The following is a 23,040-nucleotide window of genomic DNA, read 5'->3' on the forward strand; positions in this document are numbered from 1 at the left end:
ATGGGTCTACATGTAAATGTAAGTAGACATGTAATTATTAACACTGGATGATTCAGATTAATACATACATCTGTAAATGCTCACAGTGAATCTATGCCACTCACAATGCTGTTAATTTGAAGATTTTAGTTCTCCATATACATTGTGGCTGGAGAAGGAAATGGCAACCCACTCCAGTAGTCTTGCCTGGAAAATCCCACGGACAGAGGAGCCTGACAGGCTATAGTCCTTGGGGTCACAAAGTGTCAGACAAAACTGAGAGACTAACATACCTATACATTGTGGTTGCGCTATGAAATTTTTCTCCCCCAAATTTAACTTATTTGCTTATGCTAAACAGTCAGGCAAGCTCATAAAAAATAGTTTGCAGCTTACTTTTATTTTCATGTTCATAAGAAATATTTGACTACCACAATGTGTTCCTTTGAAAATAGAATTATGAAATCCTCCAAATAGTCTAATAAAATTTTAATATATACTCTACCTACATATTCTCCATAATTAAAGTTCCTAATGTATATTACTCATCTGAATGATGGATACTATATAAAACAGTGCTTTTTTAATAAAAATTTATATCATTCCTTAGTGATCACTAGTTTTAATTTTATCAAGCTTAGCAAAGCATACAGTAGAAATCTATTTAATTCAAAATCTTAATCACCTTCAGAACCTGAAGGATTTATCCATACTGTAAAATTGTCATTTTTTTTTATGTTTTATGTACCACTTGGTAAGTTATTGGAGAAGGAAATGGCAACGCAATATGTATGACATATATCATATAGCAGGCATATTGGCTTCCCTGGTGGCTCAGTCAGTAAAGAGTCTGCCTGCAATGCAGGAGACCTGGGTTTGAGCAGGTATATATGTAGTCCTTGATAAGTTTTTTTTAATGCATTTTTATATTATATATATATATATATATCACATAGCATGTTTTCTGTATCCCTTGACCCCTTGATAAGTTTTTAATATATATGGCAGGTCAACCCATTCCAGTATTCTTGCCTGGAAAATTCCATGGAAGAAGAGCCTGGTGGGCTATAGTCCATGAGTCACAAAGTGTTGGGCATGACTGAGCACACGCACACACATATTGTCTTAGGGTACAAAATTAGCTTCATAAGAAATGAAAATATCCCCCCAAAACTTTAATTTCCATGTTTGGTCTCCATTGCCCTCAATATCAGACACTAAGTCCCCAGTCTATTCAGCTCTGTGGCGGTTGCATCATTGAGCCAAGACGCCTGCACTGCCAAAGCGCTTATCTGGGCTGACATTTGGTCGTCGGTAGCCTCGTGATCCAACTGCCAATTCCCAAGATGTTCTCCTTAGGATCACCAAGTCCTCAGTCACTGCAGGTCACTAGTCCTTTCTCTTTTGAGGATCCATGGTCTCTTCTCAGTTATCCCGAAATATCCCTCTCTCCTGAGATCTCTAACACCTAAAGAAGGTCCCACAACCTAGAAAATGACCTCAGGTAGCAGAGTACAGAGAGCCATTCAAGACCAATTCTGTTCATTTCTCTTCAAATCTTCTCTAGCCTGTGAAACAAGAAAACAGTTCTCCAACTAGTGAAATAAACAACAAGGTCTCATGGGTATTGGCCTTCTCCTCTGTTTTTATTTATGTGCTGAATCATTTTCAACACAATACATAGCTGGTTTTTTTTTTCCAACTCAAAATGTTTATAACATTAGGAAATTCAAGATTTTTAACAATTTATCTGCTCTGTTATCCACAATGTATTGCAAAGGATGACGCTTAATGAATGGGGGAATGGTTTAGGGTGCAAGGAAATGGGACAAGGGAGGAAATCCCCTTATATTTCAGAATACTATCCCATTACATTCTTATTTCCCTGAATCAATTTAAGAAATTTCTTACAATCCTATAAGGAAGCAGGCATATTTACAGAAGATAAAATTGAAGTTTATTGCTGCTGGCTTACTTTCCTGAACCCAGGTCTGGCCAGCTCTCTGTCTTTACTGTTTCTTTGAATTGTTGTTGTTGCTGAATCACTAAGTCCTGTCTGAGTCTTTGCTTCTTTGAATAGGGTTCCCCTAAGTCAAGGCTAGCAAAACACTCTAAGGCAACACTGTAAATGAGTTCCTAGGTCTAAAATGAAGATGAAGACAATAAACATTTTTTTAATTAAATAATTTGAAATTCTAATTAAATTAATTAAAAATTAGAAATTCTAATTAAATAATTAGACATTAAAGAAAGCTGAGCGCCGAAGAATTGATGCTTTTGAACTGTGGTGTTGGAGAAGACTCTTGAGAGTCCCTTGGACTGCAAGGAGATCCAACCAGTCCATCCTAAAGGAGATCAGTCCTGCATATTCATTGGAAGGACTGATGCTGAAGCTGAAACTCCAATACTTTGGCCACCTGATGCGAAGAACTGACTCATTGGAAAAGACCCTGATGCTGGGAAAGATTGAAGGCAGGAGAAGGGGATGACAGAGGATGAGATGGTTGAATGGCATCACCGACTCGATGGACATGAGACTGAGCAAGTTCCGAAAGTTGGTAATGGACAGGGAAGCCTGGCGTGCTGCAGCCCACCGCGTGACGAAGAGTCCAACACAACTGAGCGACTGAACTGAACTGAATTAGTAAGGATGAGAATGGAAAAACTCAAAAGCCCAGAAGGACTTAATATATTTTAATGTGCTAGTAGAAATATGGTACAAAAAATGTTCACACTTAACAGAGATATTTTACTGTCAAATATCAGTATCCTACTCCCTTAACCTTATAAACTAAACCGTATCAATTATTTGATAAAATAACCCCAAGTTCATTGAGTTGTGTTTCCTTAGTTGTCAGATTTATAATCTGTTTCAGAACATTAATCCATGTTAGTTAAATTCTTACCTGACTTCTGTTTGAGTGGTTCAGTCATGTCTAAACATACGTAATTACACTTAATGTTATAGGTAATTACCAAATAGAAATAGTAATGGTCTCAGATGCACCATTTAAGATGGAGTATATTTGGGGGTGTATTATAGGACATCACATAAATATACATTTAAATATTGAGATTTTGAAATTTAGATGCTATGTACAAAGTACAAGGATTATGAATCAAAAAACTTATGAGTAATTCTTTTTGAAGTTTGCAAATATTCTATGAAAACATGTGATTTGTGTTTAAAGAAAAACCAAACAGACATTTCTTTTATATATATATATAAAATCAAGGACTTCCCTGGTGGCTCAGATGGTAAAGAATCTGCCTGCAGTCCTGGAGACCCAGGTTTGATCTGGGGTCAGGAAGATCCCCTGGAGAAGGAAATGGTAACCCACTGCGGTGTCCTTGCCTGGGAAATCCCATGGATAGAGGAGCCTGGTGGGCTATATTCCATGGGGTTGCCAAGGGTCGGACATGACTGAGTGACTAATACTTTCATATAATCAAAACCTGCCCCCTCCAGGGATTTTGTGAAGATATCCCAAAGACCCAGAAATCAAAGTTTCAAAGTTTCTCTGGTGAGTGGAAAAATGTTTAAAGCATCAAAATCACTTCTAAGTGCCGGCTCTAGTCCTTCAATATCACTTTCAAGTCTTTAAGTTCAACTTTATTACTGAGAGAGATAGCAAGCTGATCTTCAGTGCTCAAACTATTCCATGAGGTTGTCTCTGCAAATCTGTTCTCAGTCTGTAACCTCCAAGGAGACCAGTTACTCTGGATGATGGTGAAGGTGAATCTGAAGGAACTTTTGTTCTGAAGTCCCGTGGTCAACAGAATGCAGGCAATCGCAGCCCCAGAGCAGAGCTATTATCCAAAATGACCCACTCCAGGATAAGATCTCTTATCACACCGAGTGCTTTCTATGACTGTTTTCTTGCTTCTGTATTTTACCTCCATTTGCTCTTTCTCTAGGTTTATATTTGAAGATAATTTTGAAATGCCTTCCAACTATCCTTTTTGCAGCCTATCTAAAACACTTGTGTCTCACCCCTCGTTTAATTTTTCTTTCTCAGACTAATGTCTTTCATTCTGAGGACATTTTCTCGGGCTAATAGAGGTCAGTTGATGTAGGAAATATCTTATCTTCATTTTAATTAATTTCTAAAAGTGTAAAGAGCCCTTTGAGAATTTTTTAGTTTACAGAACTTTGGGCACACTTGAAAGTTCACAATAGTAAAGATTTTTGTTAAAACTCATCTTAGCAAGGCAATTGGGGGATAGTTACATGCTAACTTGCTACAAATTTACTTCTTAAAACTCCATCATTAATATCAAAAATGTATAAAAGATTTAAACTGGTAAACTTATCACGACCTACTTTTTATGGGCATTGTGAAGGGAAACAACACAGGAAACTGTTACTAAATCGTTATACAAATGAGACTAAAGAATTGATGCAAACAATTGAAGAATTTCATAAAGAGCCAAAAAATAGAGAATACAATAAAAAATCTTTGTAAAACCCATTTTAGATTTTTTTTTTTTAATGGCAAGCATTGGTATTTATGCCTGCCTGTTGGTTTTAGTTGACTAGCATTATATTTTCAATATTAAGGTTTTTGGGATTTTGTTTTCTGTTAATGTTTTTTTAGGCTCGAATCACCAACCAGGTCCTTGATAATGGAAGCTCCTCGGGGGGTCCAGGTGAGTGCTGCAGCTGGAGACTTCAAGGCCACCTGCAGGAAGGAGCTGCATTTGCAGTCCACAGAGGGGGAGGTAAGTTCTGAGGAGCAGACACTGGCCCTTTAATTTGGGGGCGGGGGTGGGGGTGCATGTGCTTCTTTTTTTTTTTTTTTTTTTTTTGGGTATGATTTTTTTTTTTTTTTTGATGTTCCCATTTTTTTTTTTTTTTTTTTGTGTCTATAATTTTATTTTATTTTTAAACTTTACATAATTGTATTAGTTTTGCCAAATATCAAAATGAATCCGCCACAGGTATACATGTGCTCCCCATCCCGAACCCTCCTCCCTCCTCCCTCCCCATACCATCCCTCTGGGCCGTCCCAGTGCACCAGCCCCCAGCATCCAGCATCATGCATCGAACCTGGACTGGCAACTCGTTTCCTACATGATATTTTACATGTTTCATTGCCATTCTCCCAAATCTTCCCACCCTCTCCCTCTCCCACAGAGTCCATAAGACTGTTCTATACATCAGTGTCTCTTTTGCTGTCTCGTACACCGGGTTATTGTTACCATCTTTCTAAATTCCATATATATGCGTTAGTATACTGTATTTATGTTTTTCCTTCTGGCTTACTTCATTCTGTATAATAGGCTCCAGTTTCATCCACCTAATTAGAACTGATTCAAATGTATTCTTTTTAATGGCTGAGTAATACTCCATTGTGTATATGTACCACAGCTTTCTTATCCATTCATCTGCTGATGGACATCTAGGTTGCTTCCATGTCTTGGCTATTATAAACAGTGCTGCAATGAACATTGGGGTACACGTGTCTCTTTCCCTTCTGGTTTCCTCAGTGTGTATGCCCAGCAGTGGGGTTGCTGGATCATAAGGCAGTTCTATTTCCAGTTTTTTAAGGAATCTCCACACTGTTCTCCATAGTGGCTGTACTAGTTTGCATTCCCACCAACAGTGTAAAAGGGTTCCCTTTTCTCCACACCCTCTCCAGCATTTATTATTTGTAGACTTTTGGATCGCAGCCATTCTGACTGGTGTGAAATGGTACCTCATAGTGGTTTTGATTTGCATTTCTCTGATAATGAGTGATGTTGAGCATCTTTTCATGTGTTTGTTAGCCATCTGTATGTCTTTTTTGGAGAAATGTCTATTTAGTTCTTTGGCCCATTTTTTGATTGGGTCGTTTATTTTTCTGGAGTTGAGCTGTAGGAGTTGCTTGTATATTTTTGAGATTAGTTGTTTGTCCGTTGCTTCATTTGCTATTATTTTCTCCCATTCTGAAGGCTGTCTTTTTACCTTGCTAATAGTTTCCTTTGATGTGCAGAAGCTTTTAAGGTTAATTAGGTCCCATTTGTTTATTTTTGCTTTTATTTCCAATATTCTTGGAGGTGGGTCATAGAGGATCCTGCTGTGATGTATGTCGGAGAGTGTTTTGCCTATGTTCTCCTCTAGGAGTTTTATAGTTTCTGGTCTTACATTTAGATCTTTAATCCATTTTGAGTTTATTTTTGTGTATGGTGTTAGAAAGCGGTCCAGTTTCATTCTTTTACAAGTGGTTGACCAGATTTCCCAGCACCACTTGTTAAAGAGATTGTCTTTAATCCATTGTATATTCTTGCCTCCTTTGTCAAAGATAAGGTGTCCATATGTGCGTGGATTTATCTCTGGGCTTTCTATTTTATTCCATTGATCAATATTTCTGTCTTTGTGCCAGTACCATACTGTCTTGATAACTGTGGCTTTGTAGTAGAGCCTGAAGTCAGGTAGGTTGATTCCTCCAGTTCCATTCTTCTTTCTCAAGATTGCTTTGGCTATTCGAGGTTTTTTTGTATTTCCATACAAATTGTGAAATTATTTGTTCTAGCTCTGTGAAGAATACTGTTGGTAGCTTGATAGGGATTGCGTTGAATCTATAAATTGCTTTGGGTAGTATACTCATTTTCACTATATTGATTCTTCCAATCCATGAACATGGTATATTTCTCCATCTATTAGTGTCCTCTTTGATTTCTTTCACCAGTGTTTTATAGTTTTCTATATAGGTCTTTAGTTTCTTTAGGTAGATATATTCCTAAGTATTTTATTCTTTCCGTTGCAATGGTGAATGGAATTGTTTCCTTAATTTCTCTTTCTGTTTTCTCATTATTAGTGTATAGGAATGCAAGGGATTTCTGTGTGTTGATTTTATATCCTGCAACTTTACTGTAGTCATTGATTATTTCTAGTAATTTTCTGGTGGATTCTTTAGGGTTTTCTATGTAGAGGATCATGTCATCTGCAAATAGTGAGAGTTTTACTTCTTCTTTTCCAATTTGGATTCCTTTTATTTCTTTTTCTGCTCTGATTGCTGTGGCCAAAACTTCCAAAACTATGTTGAATAGTAATGGTGAAAGTGGGCACCCTTGTCTTGTTCCTGACTTTAGAGGAAATGCTTTCAATTTTTCACCATTGAGGATAATGTTTGCTGTGGGTTTGTCATATATAGCTTTTATTATGTTGAGGTATGTTCCTTCTATTCCTGCTTTCTGGAGAGTTTTTATCATAAATGGATGTTGAATTTTGTCAAAGGCTTTCTCTGCATCTATTGAGATAATCATATGGTTTTTATTTTTCAATTTGTTAATGTGGTGTATTACATTGATTGATTTGCGGATATTGAAGAATCCTTGCATCCCTGGGATAAAGCCCACTTGATCATGGTGTATGATCTTTTTAATGTGTTGTTGGATTCTGATTGCTAGAATTTTGTTAAGGATTTTTGCATCTATGTTCATCAGTGATATTGGCCTGTAGTTTTCTTTTTTTGTGGGATCTTTGTCAGGTTTTGGTATTAGGGTGATGGTGGCCTCATAGAATGAGTTTGGAAGTTTACCTTCCTCTGCAATTTTCTGGAAGAGTTTGAGCAGGATAGGTGTCAGCTCTTCTCTAAATTTTTGGTAGAATTCAGCTGTGAAGCCGTCTGGACCTGGGCTTTTGTTTGCTGGAAGATTTTTGATTACAGTTTCAATTTCCGTGCTTGTGATGGGTCTGTTAAGATTTTCTATTTCTTCCTGGTCCAGTTTTGGAAAGTTGTACTTTTCTAAGAATTTGTCCATTTCTTCCACGTTGTCCATTTTATTGGCATATAATTGTTGATAGTAGTCTCTTATGATCCTTTGTATTTCTGTGTTGTCTGTTGTGATCTCTCCATTTTCGTTTCTAATTTTGTTGATTTGATTTTTCTCCCTTTGTTTCTTGATGAGTCTGGCTAATGGTTTGTCAATTTTATTTATCCTTTCAAAGAACCAGCTTTTGGTTTTGTTGATTTTTGCTATGGTCTCTTTTGTTTCTTTTGCATTTATTTCTGCTCTAATTTTTAAGATTTCTTTCCTTCTACTAACCCTGGGGTTCTTCATTTCTTCCTTTTCTAGTTGCTTTAGGTGTAGAGTTAGGTTATTTATTTGACTTTTTTCTTGTTTCTTGAGGTGTGCCTGTATTGCTATGAACTTTCCCCTTAGGACTGCTTTTACCGTGTCCCACAGGTTTTGGGTTGTTGTGTTTTCATTTTCATTCGTTTCTATGCAAATTTTGATTTCTTTTTTGATTTCTTCTGTGATTTGTTGGTTATTCAGCAGCGTGTTGTTCAGCCTCCATATGTTGGAATTTTTAATAGTTTTTCTCCTGTAATTGAGATCTAATCTTACTGCATTGTGGTCAGAAAAAATGCTTGGAATGATTTCTATTTTTTTGAATTTACCAAGGCTAGCTTTATGGCCCAGCATGTGATCTATCCTGGAGAAGGTTCCATGTGCGCTTGAGAAAAAGGTGAAATTCATTGTTTTGGGATGAAATGACCTATAGATATCAATTAGGTCTAACTGGTCTATTGTATCATTTAAAGTTTGTGTTTCCTTGTTAATTTTCTGTTTAGTTGATCTATCCATAGGTGTAAGTGGGGTATTAAAGTCTCCCACTATTATTGTGTTATTGTTAATTTCTCCTTTCATACTTGTTAGCATTTGTCTTACGTACTGTGGTGCTCCCGTGTTGGGTGCATATATATTTATAATTGTTATATCTTCTTCTTGGATTGATCCTTTGATCATTATGTAGTGACCTTCTTTGTCTCTTTTCACAGCCTTTGTTTTAAAGTCTATTTTATCTGATATGAGTATTGCTACTCCTGCTTTCTTTTGGTCCCTATTTGCATGGAAAATCTTTTTCCAGCCCTTCACTTTCAGTCTGTATGTGTCCCCTGTTTTGAGGTGGGTCTCTTGTAGACAACATATGTAGGGGTCTTGTTTTTGTATCCATTCAGCCAGTCTTTGTCTTTTGGTTGGGGCATTCAACCCATTTACATTTAAGGTAATTACTGATAAGTATGTTCCCGTTGCCATTTACTTTATTGTTTTGGGTTCGAGTTTATACTCCGTTTTTGTGTTTCCTGTCTAGAGAATATCCTTTAGTATTTGTTGGAGAGCTGGTTTGGTGGTGCAGAATTCTCTCAGCTTTTGCTTGTCTGAAAAGCTTTTGATTTCTCCTTCATACTTGAATGAGATCCTTGCTGGGTACAATAATCTGGGCTGTAGGTTATTTTCTTTCATCATTTTAAGTATGTCTTGCCATTCCCTCCTGGCTTGAAGAGTTTCTATTGAAAGATCAGCTGTTATCCTTATGGGAATTCCCTTGTGTGTTATTTGTTGTTTTTCCCTTGCTGCTTTTAATATTTGTTCTTTGTGTTTGATCTTTGTTAATTTGATTAATATGTGTCTTGGGGTGTTTCTCCTTGGGTTTATCCTGTTTGGTACTCTCTGGGTTTCTTGGACTTGGGTGATTATTTCCTTCCCCATTTTAGGGAAGTTTTCCACTATTATCTCCTCAAGTATTTTCTCATGGTCTTTCTTTTTGTCTTCTTCTTCTGGAATCCCTATGATTCGAATGTTGTAGCGTTTAATATTGTCCTGGAGGTCTCTGAGATTGTCCTCATTTCTTTTAATTCTTTGTTCTTTTATCCTCTCTGATTCATTTATTTCTACCATTCTATCTTCTAATTCACTAATCCTGTCTTCTGCCTCTGTTATTCTACTATTTGTTGCCTCCAGAGTGTTTTTAATTTCACTTATTGCATTATTCATTATATATTGACTCTTTTTTATTTCTTCTAGGTCCTTGTTAAACCTTTCTTGCATCTTCTCAATCCTTGTCTCCAGGCTATTTATCTGTGATTCCATTTTAGTTTCAAGATTTTGGATCAATTTCACTATCATTATTCGGAATTCTTTATCAGGTAGATTCCCTATCTCTTCCTCTTTTGTTTGGTTTGGTGGACATTTATCCTGTTCCTTTATCTGCTGAGTATTCCTCTGTCTCTTCATCTTGTTTAAATTGCTGAGTTTGGGGTGTCCTTTCTGTATTCTGGCTGTCTGTGGAGTTCTCTTTATTGTGGCTTTTCCTCACTGTGTGTGGGTTTGTACAGGTGGCTTGTCAAGGTTTCCTGGTTAGGGAAGCTTGTGTCGGTGTTCTGGTGGGTGGAGCTGTATTTCTTCTCTCTGGAGTGCAATGAAATGTCCAGTAATGAGTTATGAGATGTCTATAGTTTTGGGGTGACTTTGGGCAGCCTGTATCTTGAAGCTCAGGGCTGTGTTCCTTTGTTGCTGGAGAATTTGCTTGGTATGTCTTGCCCTGGAACTTATTGGCCCTTGTGTGGTGCTTGGTTTCAGTGTCGGTATGGAGGCATTTGATGAGCTCCTGTCAATGAATGTTCCTTGGAGTCAGGAGTTCCCTGGAGTCAGGGTTTGGACTTAAGTCTCCTGCTTCCGATTATCGGTCTTATTTTTACAGTAGTTTCAAAACTTCTCCTTCTATATAACACCATTGATAAAACATCTACATTAAAGATGATAAGTTTCTCTACAGTGAGGGTCACTCAGAGAGGTTCACAGGGTTACATGGAGAAGAGAAGAGGGAGGAGGGAGTTAGAGGTGACCCAAATGAGATGAGGTGAATCAATAGTGGAGAGAGTGGGCTAGCCAGTAGTCACTTCCTTATGTGCACTCCACAACTGGACCACTCAGAGATGTTCACGGGGTTATACAGAGAAGAGAAGGAGGAAGGTAACTGAGGTGGCCAGAAGGACAAAAGGGGGGAATGAAAAGGAGGGAGACAGATCCAGCCAGTAATCAGTTCCCTAAGTGTTCTCCACCGTCTGGAACACACAGAAATTCACAGAGTTGGGTAGAGTAGAGAGGGGTTAGGGAGGAGACACAGGCGACCTGGTGGAGAAAAAGGAGGGTCCAAAGGGAGAGAGAGCAGTCAAGCCAGTAATCTCACTCCCTAGTGAAAAATGGGTCCTGAAGATTGGGTCCTTAAAGGTACAAAATTGGTAACAAATACATAAAAGCAAAAATTAAAAATCTAGAGTAGAGTTTGGAATTTCAAAAATACGACGTTAAAGAAAAGAAGAAGGAAAAGAAAGAGAGAAAGAACGAACAAACAAAAACAAACAAGGTCGCGAAAATTATAAAGAAAGTACAGGTACAAAATTGATAACTAATACCAGAAAGCGAAAATTAAAAATCTAGAGTAGAGTTTGGAATTTCAAAAATACGATGTTAAAGAAAAGAAGAAGGAAAAGAAAGAGAGAAAAAACGAACAAACAAAAACAAACAAGGTCGCGAAAATTATAAAGAAAGTACAGGTACAAAATTGATAACTAATACCAGAAAGCAAAAATTAAAAATCTAGAGTAGAGTTTGGAATTTCAAAAATACAATGTTTAAAAAAAAAAAAAAAGAAGAAGAAGAAGAAGAAAAATAAAGAGAGAAAACAAACAAACAAATACGAACAATGTCACAAAAATTATAAAGAAAATACAGGTACAAAATTGATATCAAATACCAAAAAGCATAAATTAAAAATCTAGAGTAAAGTTTGGAATTTCAGATATACAATGTTATATAAAAGAAGAAGAGAAAGAAACAGAGAAGAAGAAAAAAAAAAAAAAAAGTCACAGAAATTATATAAAAAAAACTATAGGTACAAAATTGATAACATATACCAAAAAGCGAAAATTAAAAATCTAGAGTAGAGTTTGGAATTTCAAAAATACAATGTTAAAGAAAAGAAGAAAAAAACAAAGACCAAAAAAAAAAAAAAAAAAAACCAAGGTCAAAAAATTATAAAATATATATATATGAAGTTTGCTGAAGAAGAAAAAAATAGGGTCTTTTTTTTTTTTTTTTTGCAAAGTAATAGGTTATAAAAGTGAAAATTAAAGGAACAATAGAGGACTTAAATTTTTTTTTTTTTTAATTAAAAAAAAAAAAGAAAGAATGATCGTAAAAATAATAAAAATATATCTAGGACTTTTTTTTTTTTTTTTTTGTGGGTGTTGTGGGTTCAGTTCATTTTTGGCTAGTTCCTTGGTCAGATTTATATTTCTCAAGATCTATAGGCCCCTTCCTATGTAGTCCGTAGTAACCACAGGGTTTTGATCTATTGCCTGTAGCTTCCAAGGCGTTTCCCTCTGTTATATCTTCTTCTGTTTGCTAGTCTCTTCAGTATCTGGTTTCCGCCCTGACTCAAAGGGCACGGTGGAGGACACTTTTTTTTTTTTTTTTTTTTTTTAGGCTTACTTGTTCAGTCGCGCTGTGGGGAGGAAGGGAGGGATGCTGCAAACAAATAACACTGGCGTGGGCTCGCAGTGCCTCAGCCACCCTGGGTCTGCCCCCGCTCACGGCGCGTGTAGCCTCCCTGTCCACACTGCTCGGACTCTAGGTTGTTCTGCTGGGAACAATCCGAGGCTGGCCCTGGGCTGCATGCACCTCCCAGGTCCAAGCCGCTCAGGTTCAGGCACTCGGGTAGTCCTCAGAGGCACAGACTCAGTTGGGCCTGCGTTTTGTGCTCTTCCCAGGTCCGAGCGCCAATTTGCTCTTCCCAGGCGAGCGCCAATGCTGCGACTTATCGCCTCCCCGCCACTCGGTTATCTGGATGTAAAACCGGCGCACCTTCTCAGGCAGATGTTGACCGTCCAGACCCCCAAGAAGTTTTAGTTAGCAAAGAAGCCTGCTTACAATTTTATAGATAATGTCTCTCTGGGGCTGCGATTGCCCCCTTCCGGCTCTGGCTGCCTGTCACCGGAGGGGCAAGGTCTGCAGCCGGCTATCTCTGTTCAGTCCTTTGTTCCGTGCGCGGGCCTGGCGGTGTCTTAGGTTAGGGCTGGCTTTTCGCGTGGTAGGTATCCCACAGTCTGGTTTGCTAGCCCAAATTATTTCGCTCAGATAGCGCTCAGGGTATTCAGGCCAGATTCTTACTCTCAGCGATGCAGCCCACGCCGCGCCTCCCTGCCCAGCCCCGGCTTGCTAATGGCGGATGCAGGCGTCTGCGCTGCTTCTCTGCTGGGGGAGTTACTGTAGGGCTCGCAATCTGCGAGTTTTAAATTGTTTATTTATTTCTTCTCCCTGTTATGTTGCCCTCTGTGCTTCCAAAGCTCGGCACAGATTCGGCAGTGAGAAGGTTTCCTGATGTTTGGAAACTTCTCTCTTTTTAAGATTCCCTTCCCGGGACGGAACTCCGTCCCTCCCTCTTTTGTCTCTTTTTTTTTTTGCTTTTAATATTTTTTCCTACCTCCTTTCGAAGAGTTGGGTTGCTTTTCTGGGTGCCTGATGTCCTCTGCCGGCATTCAGAAGTTGTTTTGTGGAATTTACTCGACGTTTAAATGCTCTTTTGATGAATTTGTGGGGGAGAAAGTGTTCTCCCCGTCCTACTCCTCCGCCATCTTGGCTCCTCCCCCCTGCATGTGCTTCTTATCATATTACAAGCTTATGGTTCCCGGGGAAGCATAAGGAACTACTTCATAAGATCATAAGAGGGCTCAAATTATGAAAATATGAATACTTCTTGAATATGAGACTGGGTAAACCAAATATTATTTTCATAAGTCAAAGTTTTTTGGTTTTTTTTCTACCGAAAAATACTCATTCATAAGTTGATTGCAAGTTGGGCACTAAGTTCCTGCAATTTTAAAATCAACAGATGAACAGAACGAACACCAAGATAATACCCAGAATGAAGGCGATCTTTGCTATCTTTGTTCTGTGTTGGTCTTCAACAAGTTTTTCCACAAAGTGCTTTGAAAGTTCGTGTGTTTGTTTCGGTAGAAAGAGTACCTATGTTTTTCTAAAAGAGAAACACAAGTCACAAGTTTATTTTGCTATTTCGCGCAGTTATTTCCCAGATAAAGAGATACGTGATGGTTTTCTTTCGTGTCACTTTATTTCGCCCAAGAGTCTGTTTAAAGTTGGTTGTCCTCATTCCTTTAAAGAACCTTGCTTTCTCTCACTGCGAGATTCACCCCTTTGTCTTCGGCTTTCCACTGGAATGTGATAGGCACATACTTGTTTTGTCTACTTTACTTTCTGTATACATTGTGACCATAATGTCTGCAGAATCACATTTTTGTCCATTTTGGAAATTCCTCAGCATTATGTCTTCAGATATTCCCTCTCCCCTGTTTCTCTAGCTCTCTAGGCCTTTTTCAGAAGCTCTGAAGATATGTCTGTTCATTCTCTTAACCTTCCACATCCCTTAGCCTCACCTCTTCACTTCTATTTCTTTATTACCCTGTGCCTCACTCTGTGTGTTTATTCAGATCTACATGCCCCAGTTCCTACTCAGTGTCTAATCTCTCTTTCAATCCCTCCATCAAGCTTTTAATTTTAGTAATTTTGTCATTCATTTCTAAGATTCTCATCTCTTGTTTTTGTTGTTGTTCAAATCTGCTTGGACATCTTGGTAGTTGCTCTCATTTGCTTTTAATTCTACCTTAATTATTTCAAAACCTGATACATAATGCATATAGATTCTGTATATTTTTGTCATAATTCCCAAAGTCCTTGAAGGCCTAAATCTGTTGTGATGCTATTTCTACCAGTTACTTCCCTTAATAGTTTATTTCTTCATATGCTTTTTTTTTTTTAATTGAGTTTATAAAGGCCAAGCTGAGAAGGAAAAGCATGGAAGGGTGATTTGAGAGAGATGCTCTAGAGCATTTCGGACCTTCTTACATGTAAAGATGAGGGCAGACATGAATAGAATCTACCACAGCAAGAGAGAAATCTTTCTTAAATATCTCACATCTTTTTTAAAGCATTGTTTTTGTCATGTTAATTATTTCATTCAAATCTGCTTTATTGACTATGCCAAAGCCTTTGACTGTGTGGATCACAATAAACTGGAAAATTCTTCAAGAGATGGGAATACCAGACCACCTGATCTGCCTCTTTAGAAATTTGTATGCAGGTCAGGAAGCAACAGTTAGAACTGGACATGGAACAACAGACTGGTTCCAAATAGGAAAAGGACTTCGTCAAGGCTGTATATTGTCATCCTGTTTATTTAACTTATATGCAGAGTACATCATGAGAAATGCTGGACTGGAAGAAACACAAACTGGAATCAAGATTGCCGGGAGAAATATTAATAACCTCAGATATGCAGATGACACCACCCTTAGGGCAGAAAGTGAAGAGGAACTCAAAAGCCTCTTGATGAAAGTGAAAGTAGAAAGTGAAAAAGTTGGCTTAAAGCTCAACATTCAGAAAACGAAGGTCATGGCATCCGGTCCCACCACTTCATGGGAAATAGATGGGGAAACAGTGGAAACAGTGTCTGACTTTATTTTTCTGGGCTCCAAAATCACTACAGATGGTGACTGCAGCCATGAAGTTAAAAGACGCTTGCTCCTTGGAAGGAAAGTTATGACCAACCTAGATAGCATATTCAAAAGCAGAGACATTACTTTGCCAACAAAGGTTCATCTAGTCAAGGCTATGGTTTTTCCTGTGGTCATGTATGGATGTGAAAGTTGGACTGTGAAGAAGGCTGAGTGCCGAAAAATTGATGCTTTTGAACTGTGGTGTTGGAAAAAACTCTTGAGAGTCCCTTGGACTGCAAGGAGATCCAACCAGTCCATTCTGAAGGAGATCAGCCCTGGGATTTCTTTGGAAGGAATGATGCTAAAGATGAAACTCCAGTACTTGGCCACCTCATGCGAAGAGTTGACTCATTGGAAAAGACTCTGATGCTGGGAGGGATTGGGGGCAGGAGGAGAAGGGGATGATAGAGGATGAGATGGCTGGATGGCATCAGTGACTCGATGGACGTAAGTCTGAGTGAACTCCAGGAGTTGGTGATGGACAGGGAGGCCTGGCGTGCTGCGATTCATGGGGTCACAAAGAGTCAGACACGACTGAGTGACTGATCTGATGATCTGATCTGATTCATAATGAATCATCTCATAATAAGTATTGATGGTTATTAATCTCCATTCCACTCCTATTTATGCTCACTTTACTTATGTTCTCATATTCAAAGTATCAGCAGGATCCTTGAATTTAACTACATTTTAAGAATTAATTGTGAATTGAGTATTATGCTATACATAAGTTATAGCCAAAGGTTTTCAGCTGCGGCCATTTTTTATATTGATAAAATAAAGATACAGAAAAGTACATCATTTTCTATTAGAATAAAATAGCATGTAATTTTTCTAAGAAGAGGTAGAAATTATGTAAAATCTTTCTCTTTGCTTTATTGACTATGTCACAAAAAAGCAGATCAACCAATTAACAATATAGAAAAATATGAAGTCCCTACCCTTCAGTCAGTTCAGTTCAGTTGCTCAGTCGTGTCTGACTCTCTGCGACCCCATGAATCGCAGCACGCCAGGCCTCCCTGTCCATCACCAACTCCCAGAGTTCACTCAAACTCACGTCCATCGAGTCGGTGACGCCATCCAGCCATCTCATCCTCTGTTGTCCCCTTTTCCTCCTACCCCCACTCCCTCCCAGCATCAGAGTCTTTTCCAATGAGTCAACTCTTCGCATGAGGCAGCCAAAGTACTGGAGTTTCAGCTTCAGCATCATTCCTTCCAAAGAACACCCAGGGCTGATCTCCTTTAGAATTGACTGGTTGGATCTCCTTGCAGTCCAAGGGACTCTCAAGAGTCTTCTCCAACACCACAGTTCAAAAGCATCAGTTCTTTGGTGCTCAGCTTTCTTCACAGTCCAACTCTCACATCCATACATGACCACAGGAAAAACCATAGCCTTGACTAGATGGACCTTTGTTGGCAAATTAATGTCTCTGCTTTTGAATATGCTATCTAGGTTGGTCGTAACTTTCCTTCCAAGGAGTAAACGTCTTTTAATTTCATGGCTGCAGTCACCATCTGCAGTGATTTTGGAGCCCCAAAAAATAAAGTCTGACACTGTTTCCACTGTTTCCCCATCTATTTCCCATGAAGTGATGGGACCAGATGCCATGATCTTCGTTTTCTGAATGTTGAGCTTTAAGCCAACTTTTTCACTCTTCTCTTTCACTTTCATCAAGAGGCTTTGAGTTCCTCTTCACTTTCTGCCATAAGGATGGTGTCATCTGCATATCTGAGGTTATTGATATTTCTCCCCTACCCTTAGATAGTACTTAAATTCACTAAGATCAGAACAAAAATTGTATTGAGGTAGCCCAAATAAGTAAGAAGAAAACTGCACACACAGTTGTACACTGCAAAAGTTTTGACCATCTCAGACATAGTTTTGCAAGGAATTTCAAATTCAGCTCTGAAAACATCATGAATGACAATTGTATGTGAAATACTGAAAGTGTAGTAAAACATATGTGATGCAGTAACTTAATAACATATATGTTACAAGATGACAGAGGAAGGAGAAATCAATTTTTACTTTCCAAACTAATTAAATATTCTGCTACAGCAATAGGTCTGATTTCAACAGGTAAGAAAGAAATAAATAAATGTCTTCTCTCATTCTTGTTGAGAGAAGACAGTGAGCCTTAACTGAAAAGCTCAGGGATGTTAGTCTGACTGCCTGGAAGAGTTTCAGAGTGAATGGAATATATAGTTTATAGGGCAATATGGAATAAAAATATCAGTTTTAGAAGCTGGGAAGTGAGCAGTGTCACAGTAGCTGCCTTACGCAGAACAGATAGAGGTGTGAGCGGGTCCGTCCTAGTTGCTGAAGCCTGGAGAAGATGGAAGGTTTGCAAAGAATATACAACACTCCATTTTACTTCATAACTTGCTTTTCTGTCTCAAATCCAGAAAACATTATTTTCCCTCTCCTTTCTTTCTTTTTCTATTTTTTATGTGGAAATCCATTGTTTATTCAATCATATACCCTTTTGTGGAAGGATGTTATATCTGTAAGGCTAACTCAAAATTCAGGATTTTATTATAAAAATTCACTAGAATTAGACTGTTTATAAGCATTTTCTTCTTTTTCTCTTTTTTCTTTGTTCCTTTTCTTATGTAATTTTACATTATTATTGAGGTAAAAGTTGTATATAACATTGTATACATTTCAGGTGTACACCATCATAATTTGACATCTGTATACACTACAAGGCTACCCACTCCAGTATTCTGGCCTGGAGAATTCCATGGACTATAGTCCATGGGGTCACAATGTGTCAGACATGACTGAGCAACTTTCACTTCACTTCATACACTACAAAATAATCACCACCAAAGGGCCAGTTATCATCCATACCCATATAATTAGTTCGGTTGAGTTGCTTAGTCATGTCCGATCCTTTGCGACCCCATGGACTGCAGCACACCAGGCTTCCCTGTCCGTCACCAACTCCCGGAGCTTGCCCATGTCCATCGAGTCGGTCATGCTATCCAACCATCTCATCCTCTGTTGTCCCCTTCTCCTCCTGCCTTCAGTCTTTCCTGTTGGCTAAAAAGTGCATTCAGGTTTTTCTGTAAGATGTTATGGAACAAACACGAACAAATTTTTAAGCAACCAGTAAACCACTCTTTTTTCTCTTTCAAATATCCTATTAATTTTAATTTGTCTATTAATAAAAGCTACTTCCCATAAGTGGGTGAGGCTACAGTGTGGATATCAGAAGTTTATGGAATTAAGTATTCTCATGTAGCTAAATATTGTCTAGTGCACGCATGCTAAGCTGTTTCCGTCATGTCTGACTCTGTGCAACCCTAGGGACTATAGCACTCCAGGCTTCTCTACCCGTGGGATTCTCCAGGCAAGAACACCGGAGTAGGTTGCCATGTTCTCCTCCAGGGTATCTTCCCAACCCAGAGATCGAACCTGCATCTATTACATCTCCTGCACTGGCAGGCAGGTTCTTTACCACTAGCACCAACTGGGAAGCCCAAGAACTGGAGGGCATTGCTGGAGCTAAACTGAAGCAGGTCACACAGGAGGTTCCAGGCTAACTCCATTAATGAGGCCACCATAGATAGGCTTGCTTTCTGAGCTGCTACCTGAATGCCCTGCTTGTGTAAAAATAGCTACTCTCCACATTTATTCAGTCAGGCTACACCAAGGGAAACACAATCAGTTTTAAACTATAAAACCCAGCGATGTGGCCTGGTGTCAGCAAGCCTCTGAAAGCCACTGGGATTGGCAGTAGCACCTGTTTCTATGCTTACTAAGGAAATGAGGCCCAACATTTATCCCCCAAAATGTGTTGTCATTTTCTTTTGCTTATTTTTGTACACTTTTAACTTTTGCATCAGGGGAAAAGAAAATCTCCTTAAAAAAATAGAAGTCCTTTCTTTCTGTTTGCTTTCTGGTCACTTAACCTGGAAAAAATTATGATGTAATAAAATGTCAGCATTTGATACCTACAAACAAAACCTTTAATTATGCTTTCTTAACTTTGAATGCTGTTGGTAAAGGCAATCATTTTTACTTCATAATTTATCCATTTATTAAAAAACTATTTGTATTTATGGAAGCTATACGTGCAAGGTCAAACACTGTGAAGTTATAAAAAAAATCAGACTTCATGAAGGTCATGGTTTCTTAGGGAAAGTAATATATCAATATGACTATAAAAATCAAGCGATGAACCAAAAAGATATTAATAAAATGCCACGTGAGAACCAAATAAGAAGTCTTTCCATCTTGGGGCACTAGGGGAAGGTCCATGGAGGATGAAACATGAACTGGGTTTTGTTGGAGGCTGAGGATTTTAGCCTAGAGGAGAGAGACATGTACAAGTGCAGGAAAGCATTCTATCCTGCAACTGGCACCAACATGATTCTATTCACTGTTCTCTAATCTTGAACCAATGACAGGCCCTGCCCTAACAGATATTTCTTGCAAATAAGAGAAGGAAACAATGAATGAATGCACACTTAGTATAGTGTTAGAAAGGGACTGTTACTATAGAGCTAAGTACAGCTGGTAAGGAGAGATGACTGGATTTGTGTCACTTTAATAGGGAGGTTAGGAAAGTCCTCTTTTAGCAGCTGACCTTTTTTAGTAGAGACCTGAACAAATATGCTCACATCTAAAGTTTATCTGAAATATACACGTCTATGGTATAGGAATTATTTTTCTGGCTTATTCTAAATGTGCCATAGATTTCTATATTTCAAAAAAAAAATTTTAATATATAAAAAACGAGGCAAACAGGGGAAATCTCCCTCCTATCCCTGTTCTCTGTTTAGTCACTAAGTCGTGACCAACTCTTTTGAAACCCCATGAACTATAGCCCACCAGGCTCCTCTGTCCATGGGATTCTCCAGGCAAGAATACTAAAGTGAGTTGCCATTTCCTACTCCAGGGGATCTTCCCAACCCAGGGATCAAACTCATGTCTCCTGTGTTAGCAGGCAGATTCTTTACCACTGAGCCACCAGGGAAGCCCTCACCCCTGTTTTCTAACCACCCCATTAATATCTATCCTCACTCATAAATATCTGGAGAAAAATTTTTCAGGCTAGGAACAGAAGGAATTAAAAATCCCTGAGGCCAGAGTTGTTCTGGTATGTTTGAGAAAATGTGAGAGCTCCAGTAAGAAGAATGAAAGGAAATGATATTAGAAAGATAGGCCAGATCTTATAGGACTTGTGGACCGTGAAAAGTAATCAAGATTCATTTTAAGTGTGGTGGAGGCCATTAAAGAATTGTGAGCATGATATGACATGATTTGATTTGTGTTTTTTCAAAGTTCACTCCAGCGTTTTGTATAATAGACTACAGGAGGACAAGAGTGGCCCCTGGGAGGCCAATTAGGGGGCTAGTGCAAGAGTCCTAGTAAGAAATGATTAGGACTCAGGATGAAGGCAAAAGGTGTCGAAAATGGAGTATTCCTTTATTTTCCTGTCAATTTAGAGATGCCTGTAGGCAATAATTAGCTACATAACAATAGAATCAAGACATAGCTAGAAAGAGTCCAGTTTCTTTGCTCATTCAAATTCATGATCTAACGTTCCTTTCTTTGGATGGTTCCTCATGCATGTCAGAACGATATGATCGCTGGCCCGGAAAGTGTTGAGTCCATGATTTGAAATAAGTGAAGTAATTTTGCAAGTTAGAAGATTTAGCAGCGTAGGTGTTAAGTACAGGTAATATATTTTTTCATGGAGATGTCAAACCTGATTATATTTAATTACCTCTTGTTTATTGTGCACTTTATCTACTTGATGTCTACTGTGAGTCAACATGATTTTATGAGTACTTTTTAAAAAATTAAACCAGAGAGTCAAAATTTTTTAAATTAATTGTCCATCACTTCACTAATGGCATGTCCTTAACCATCCTTATTTCTCCGTATATTCTTTAGACTGGCAAGATTAAGTGAAATTAAGAGACAGTCAAAATCATTCATTTTCTGGGTCGTTTGAATAACTGGATTGGCCCCCTAAGCAGATTGTACCATCTTGTTTTTCCGATTGAAGACTCTCTGAACGCACCACGTGTCAAAGGCTGGGGTGGCGGGTTGTACCGCAGGAATACAATTTGTTGGTTTCACAAAGCTTGGCAGCTAAACCTGCAGAATTGTTTGTCCTGTGGTCTTATTAGACCATGTTGTAGAGTTCTTAAGAATATAGAATGCTAAAAGGAAGTAAAATGTGGTTTCTTTCCCCCTAGATATTTTTGAACGCGGATACGATCCGGCTGGGAAACCTGCCGACCGGCTCCTTTTCCCCTTCTTCACCGAGTTCCTCCTCCCACTCTCGGCAGACAGTGTATGAACTGTGTGTCTGCCCCAACGGCAAACTGTACCTGTCTCCAGCCGGGGTCGGGTCCACGTGTCAGTCCAGTAGCAACATCTGCTTGTGGAGCTGAAGTGACTGATCTCTCCTCACACCAGAATAGCCTTCTGTTCCCGTCCGTCTGCTTCACAGTTCTGCTCCGTTTCCCTCGTGATCAGTCCAGAGCTTCTCCAAATGGTCCACAGAGCACCTCCTTCCGGGGTAAGCAGGGAGTCTGGCCACCTTCCCCCTCGATTTTCTGTGCTGCTCGACCCGGCGAGTGTGAGTGACAGAACAGTGGAAGAACCATCTTCAGCAGGAAAACTGGATCATAATCTTTGCTCAGAAGGGAGAATAACATAGGTGCCTTTGCTACATGAAGTGAAGCACACAGTTTTAGATTTTTGCAGGACCTGGATATGGACTGCACATATATACATTTACATAGATGAAATTCCCAGTATCCAATGGCAAGATGACATGGTTAACCCTGTAAGAAAACTAATTCTACAGTCTGAAAGCACAATTTTCCATTCATCTTTTTGGATGTAAACTTTTATCCCCGAATTTTAAAATTTTAAAGCATTATGTAATGCTTGCTTTACTAAAAATTCAATTCAATACATGGTTTTTAACAATACAAGACAGAATCCCACCCTGAATTTTATTCGTTTCTTTAAATTCAATGTGTTGTTACTCTTTGTCTACTAAGTCTAGAATTTTGTACATTAGGTAATTTTGAAAGCTCTCAGCAATAGAATCTTTACAGAATTAACAAAATACCATCATACCATCATTTGTCAGATCTGAATGGCCTGATGTAGTATTTACTTGGCTATTGCATGTGACGTATTTGCTTTTAACAAAACATCTAATTTATTGCAATATAAGATAGGATTAAGAGGGACATACTGATGGTATAGAATCCATCTTTTTTTTTTAATTGACATAATATCCACTAGGTTCTAATAGTACAATTTTTGTTTGCTTCATTCACTTTATACTTAACTCAGACTGCTAAAATTCAAACATCCTAAATAAAAACTACTGTGATGCCTAATGCTGAGAATGAATTCACTTTCCATTGGAATATCATCTACAGAATTATATCTATGTATTTTTTATTGGAGATTAAGACTTAAGGATGGTAGAAATTAAAAATCCCTGCTTAAACAGTAAAACATACAACTGTTAGAAAACATGTTGAAAATGTGTTTACTCCATCAGATTCTTATTTTAAGGAATTTAGTCACATTCCCTTGCAGCTGTTAATATTTAATTATTTATATTAGACTGTTAAGCTACCCTGACATCAGAACATAGTTTCTTCCATCCTCCAGTGCTTATTTTTGTAAATTCACTCCTAATAAATAACTCCAAAATACTGTAGGTTCACT

The 23,040-nt window shown here is 38.4% G+C and overlaps 1 protein-coding gene across 1 annotated transcript in view; it reads left to right on the plus strand.

Moving 5' to 3' along the window:
• Positions 1-22,965, plus strand: part of SGCZ (sarcoglycan zeta) — a 41,285-nt gene extending 18,320 nt beyond the window's left edge. The window contains exons 3-4 of the mRNA XM_070781612.1: positions 4,578-4,701; positions 21,540-22,965. Of these exons, the coding sequence (XP_070637713.1) occupies positions 4,578-4,701; positions 21,540-21,737 (322 nt within the window). The 3' untranslated portion in view covers positions 21,738-22,965. The remainder of the gene's footprint in view (positions 1-4,577; positions 4,702-21,539) is intronic.
• Positions 22,966-23,040: the final 75 nt, after the last annotated feature.

This window comes from Bos indicus, chromosome 27 (assembly GCF_029378745.1).
Source record: "Bos indicus isolate NIAB-ARS_2022 breed Sahiwal x Tharparkar chromosome 27, NIAB-ARS_B.indTharparkar_mat_pri_1.0, whole genome shotgun sequence".
In the NCBI taxonomy this organism is placed as follows: Eukaryota; Metazoa; Chordata; class Mammalia; order Artiodactyla; family Bovidae; genus Bos; species Bos indicus.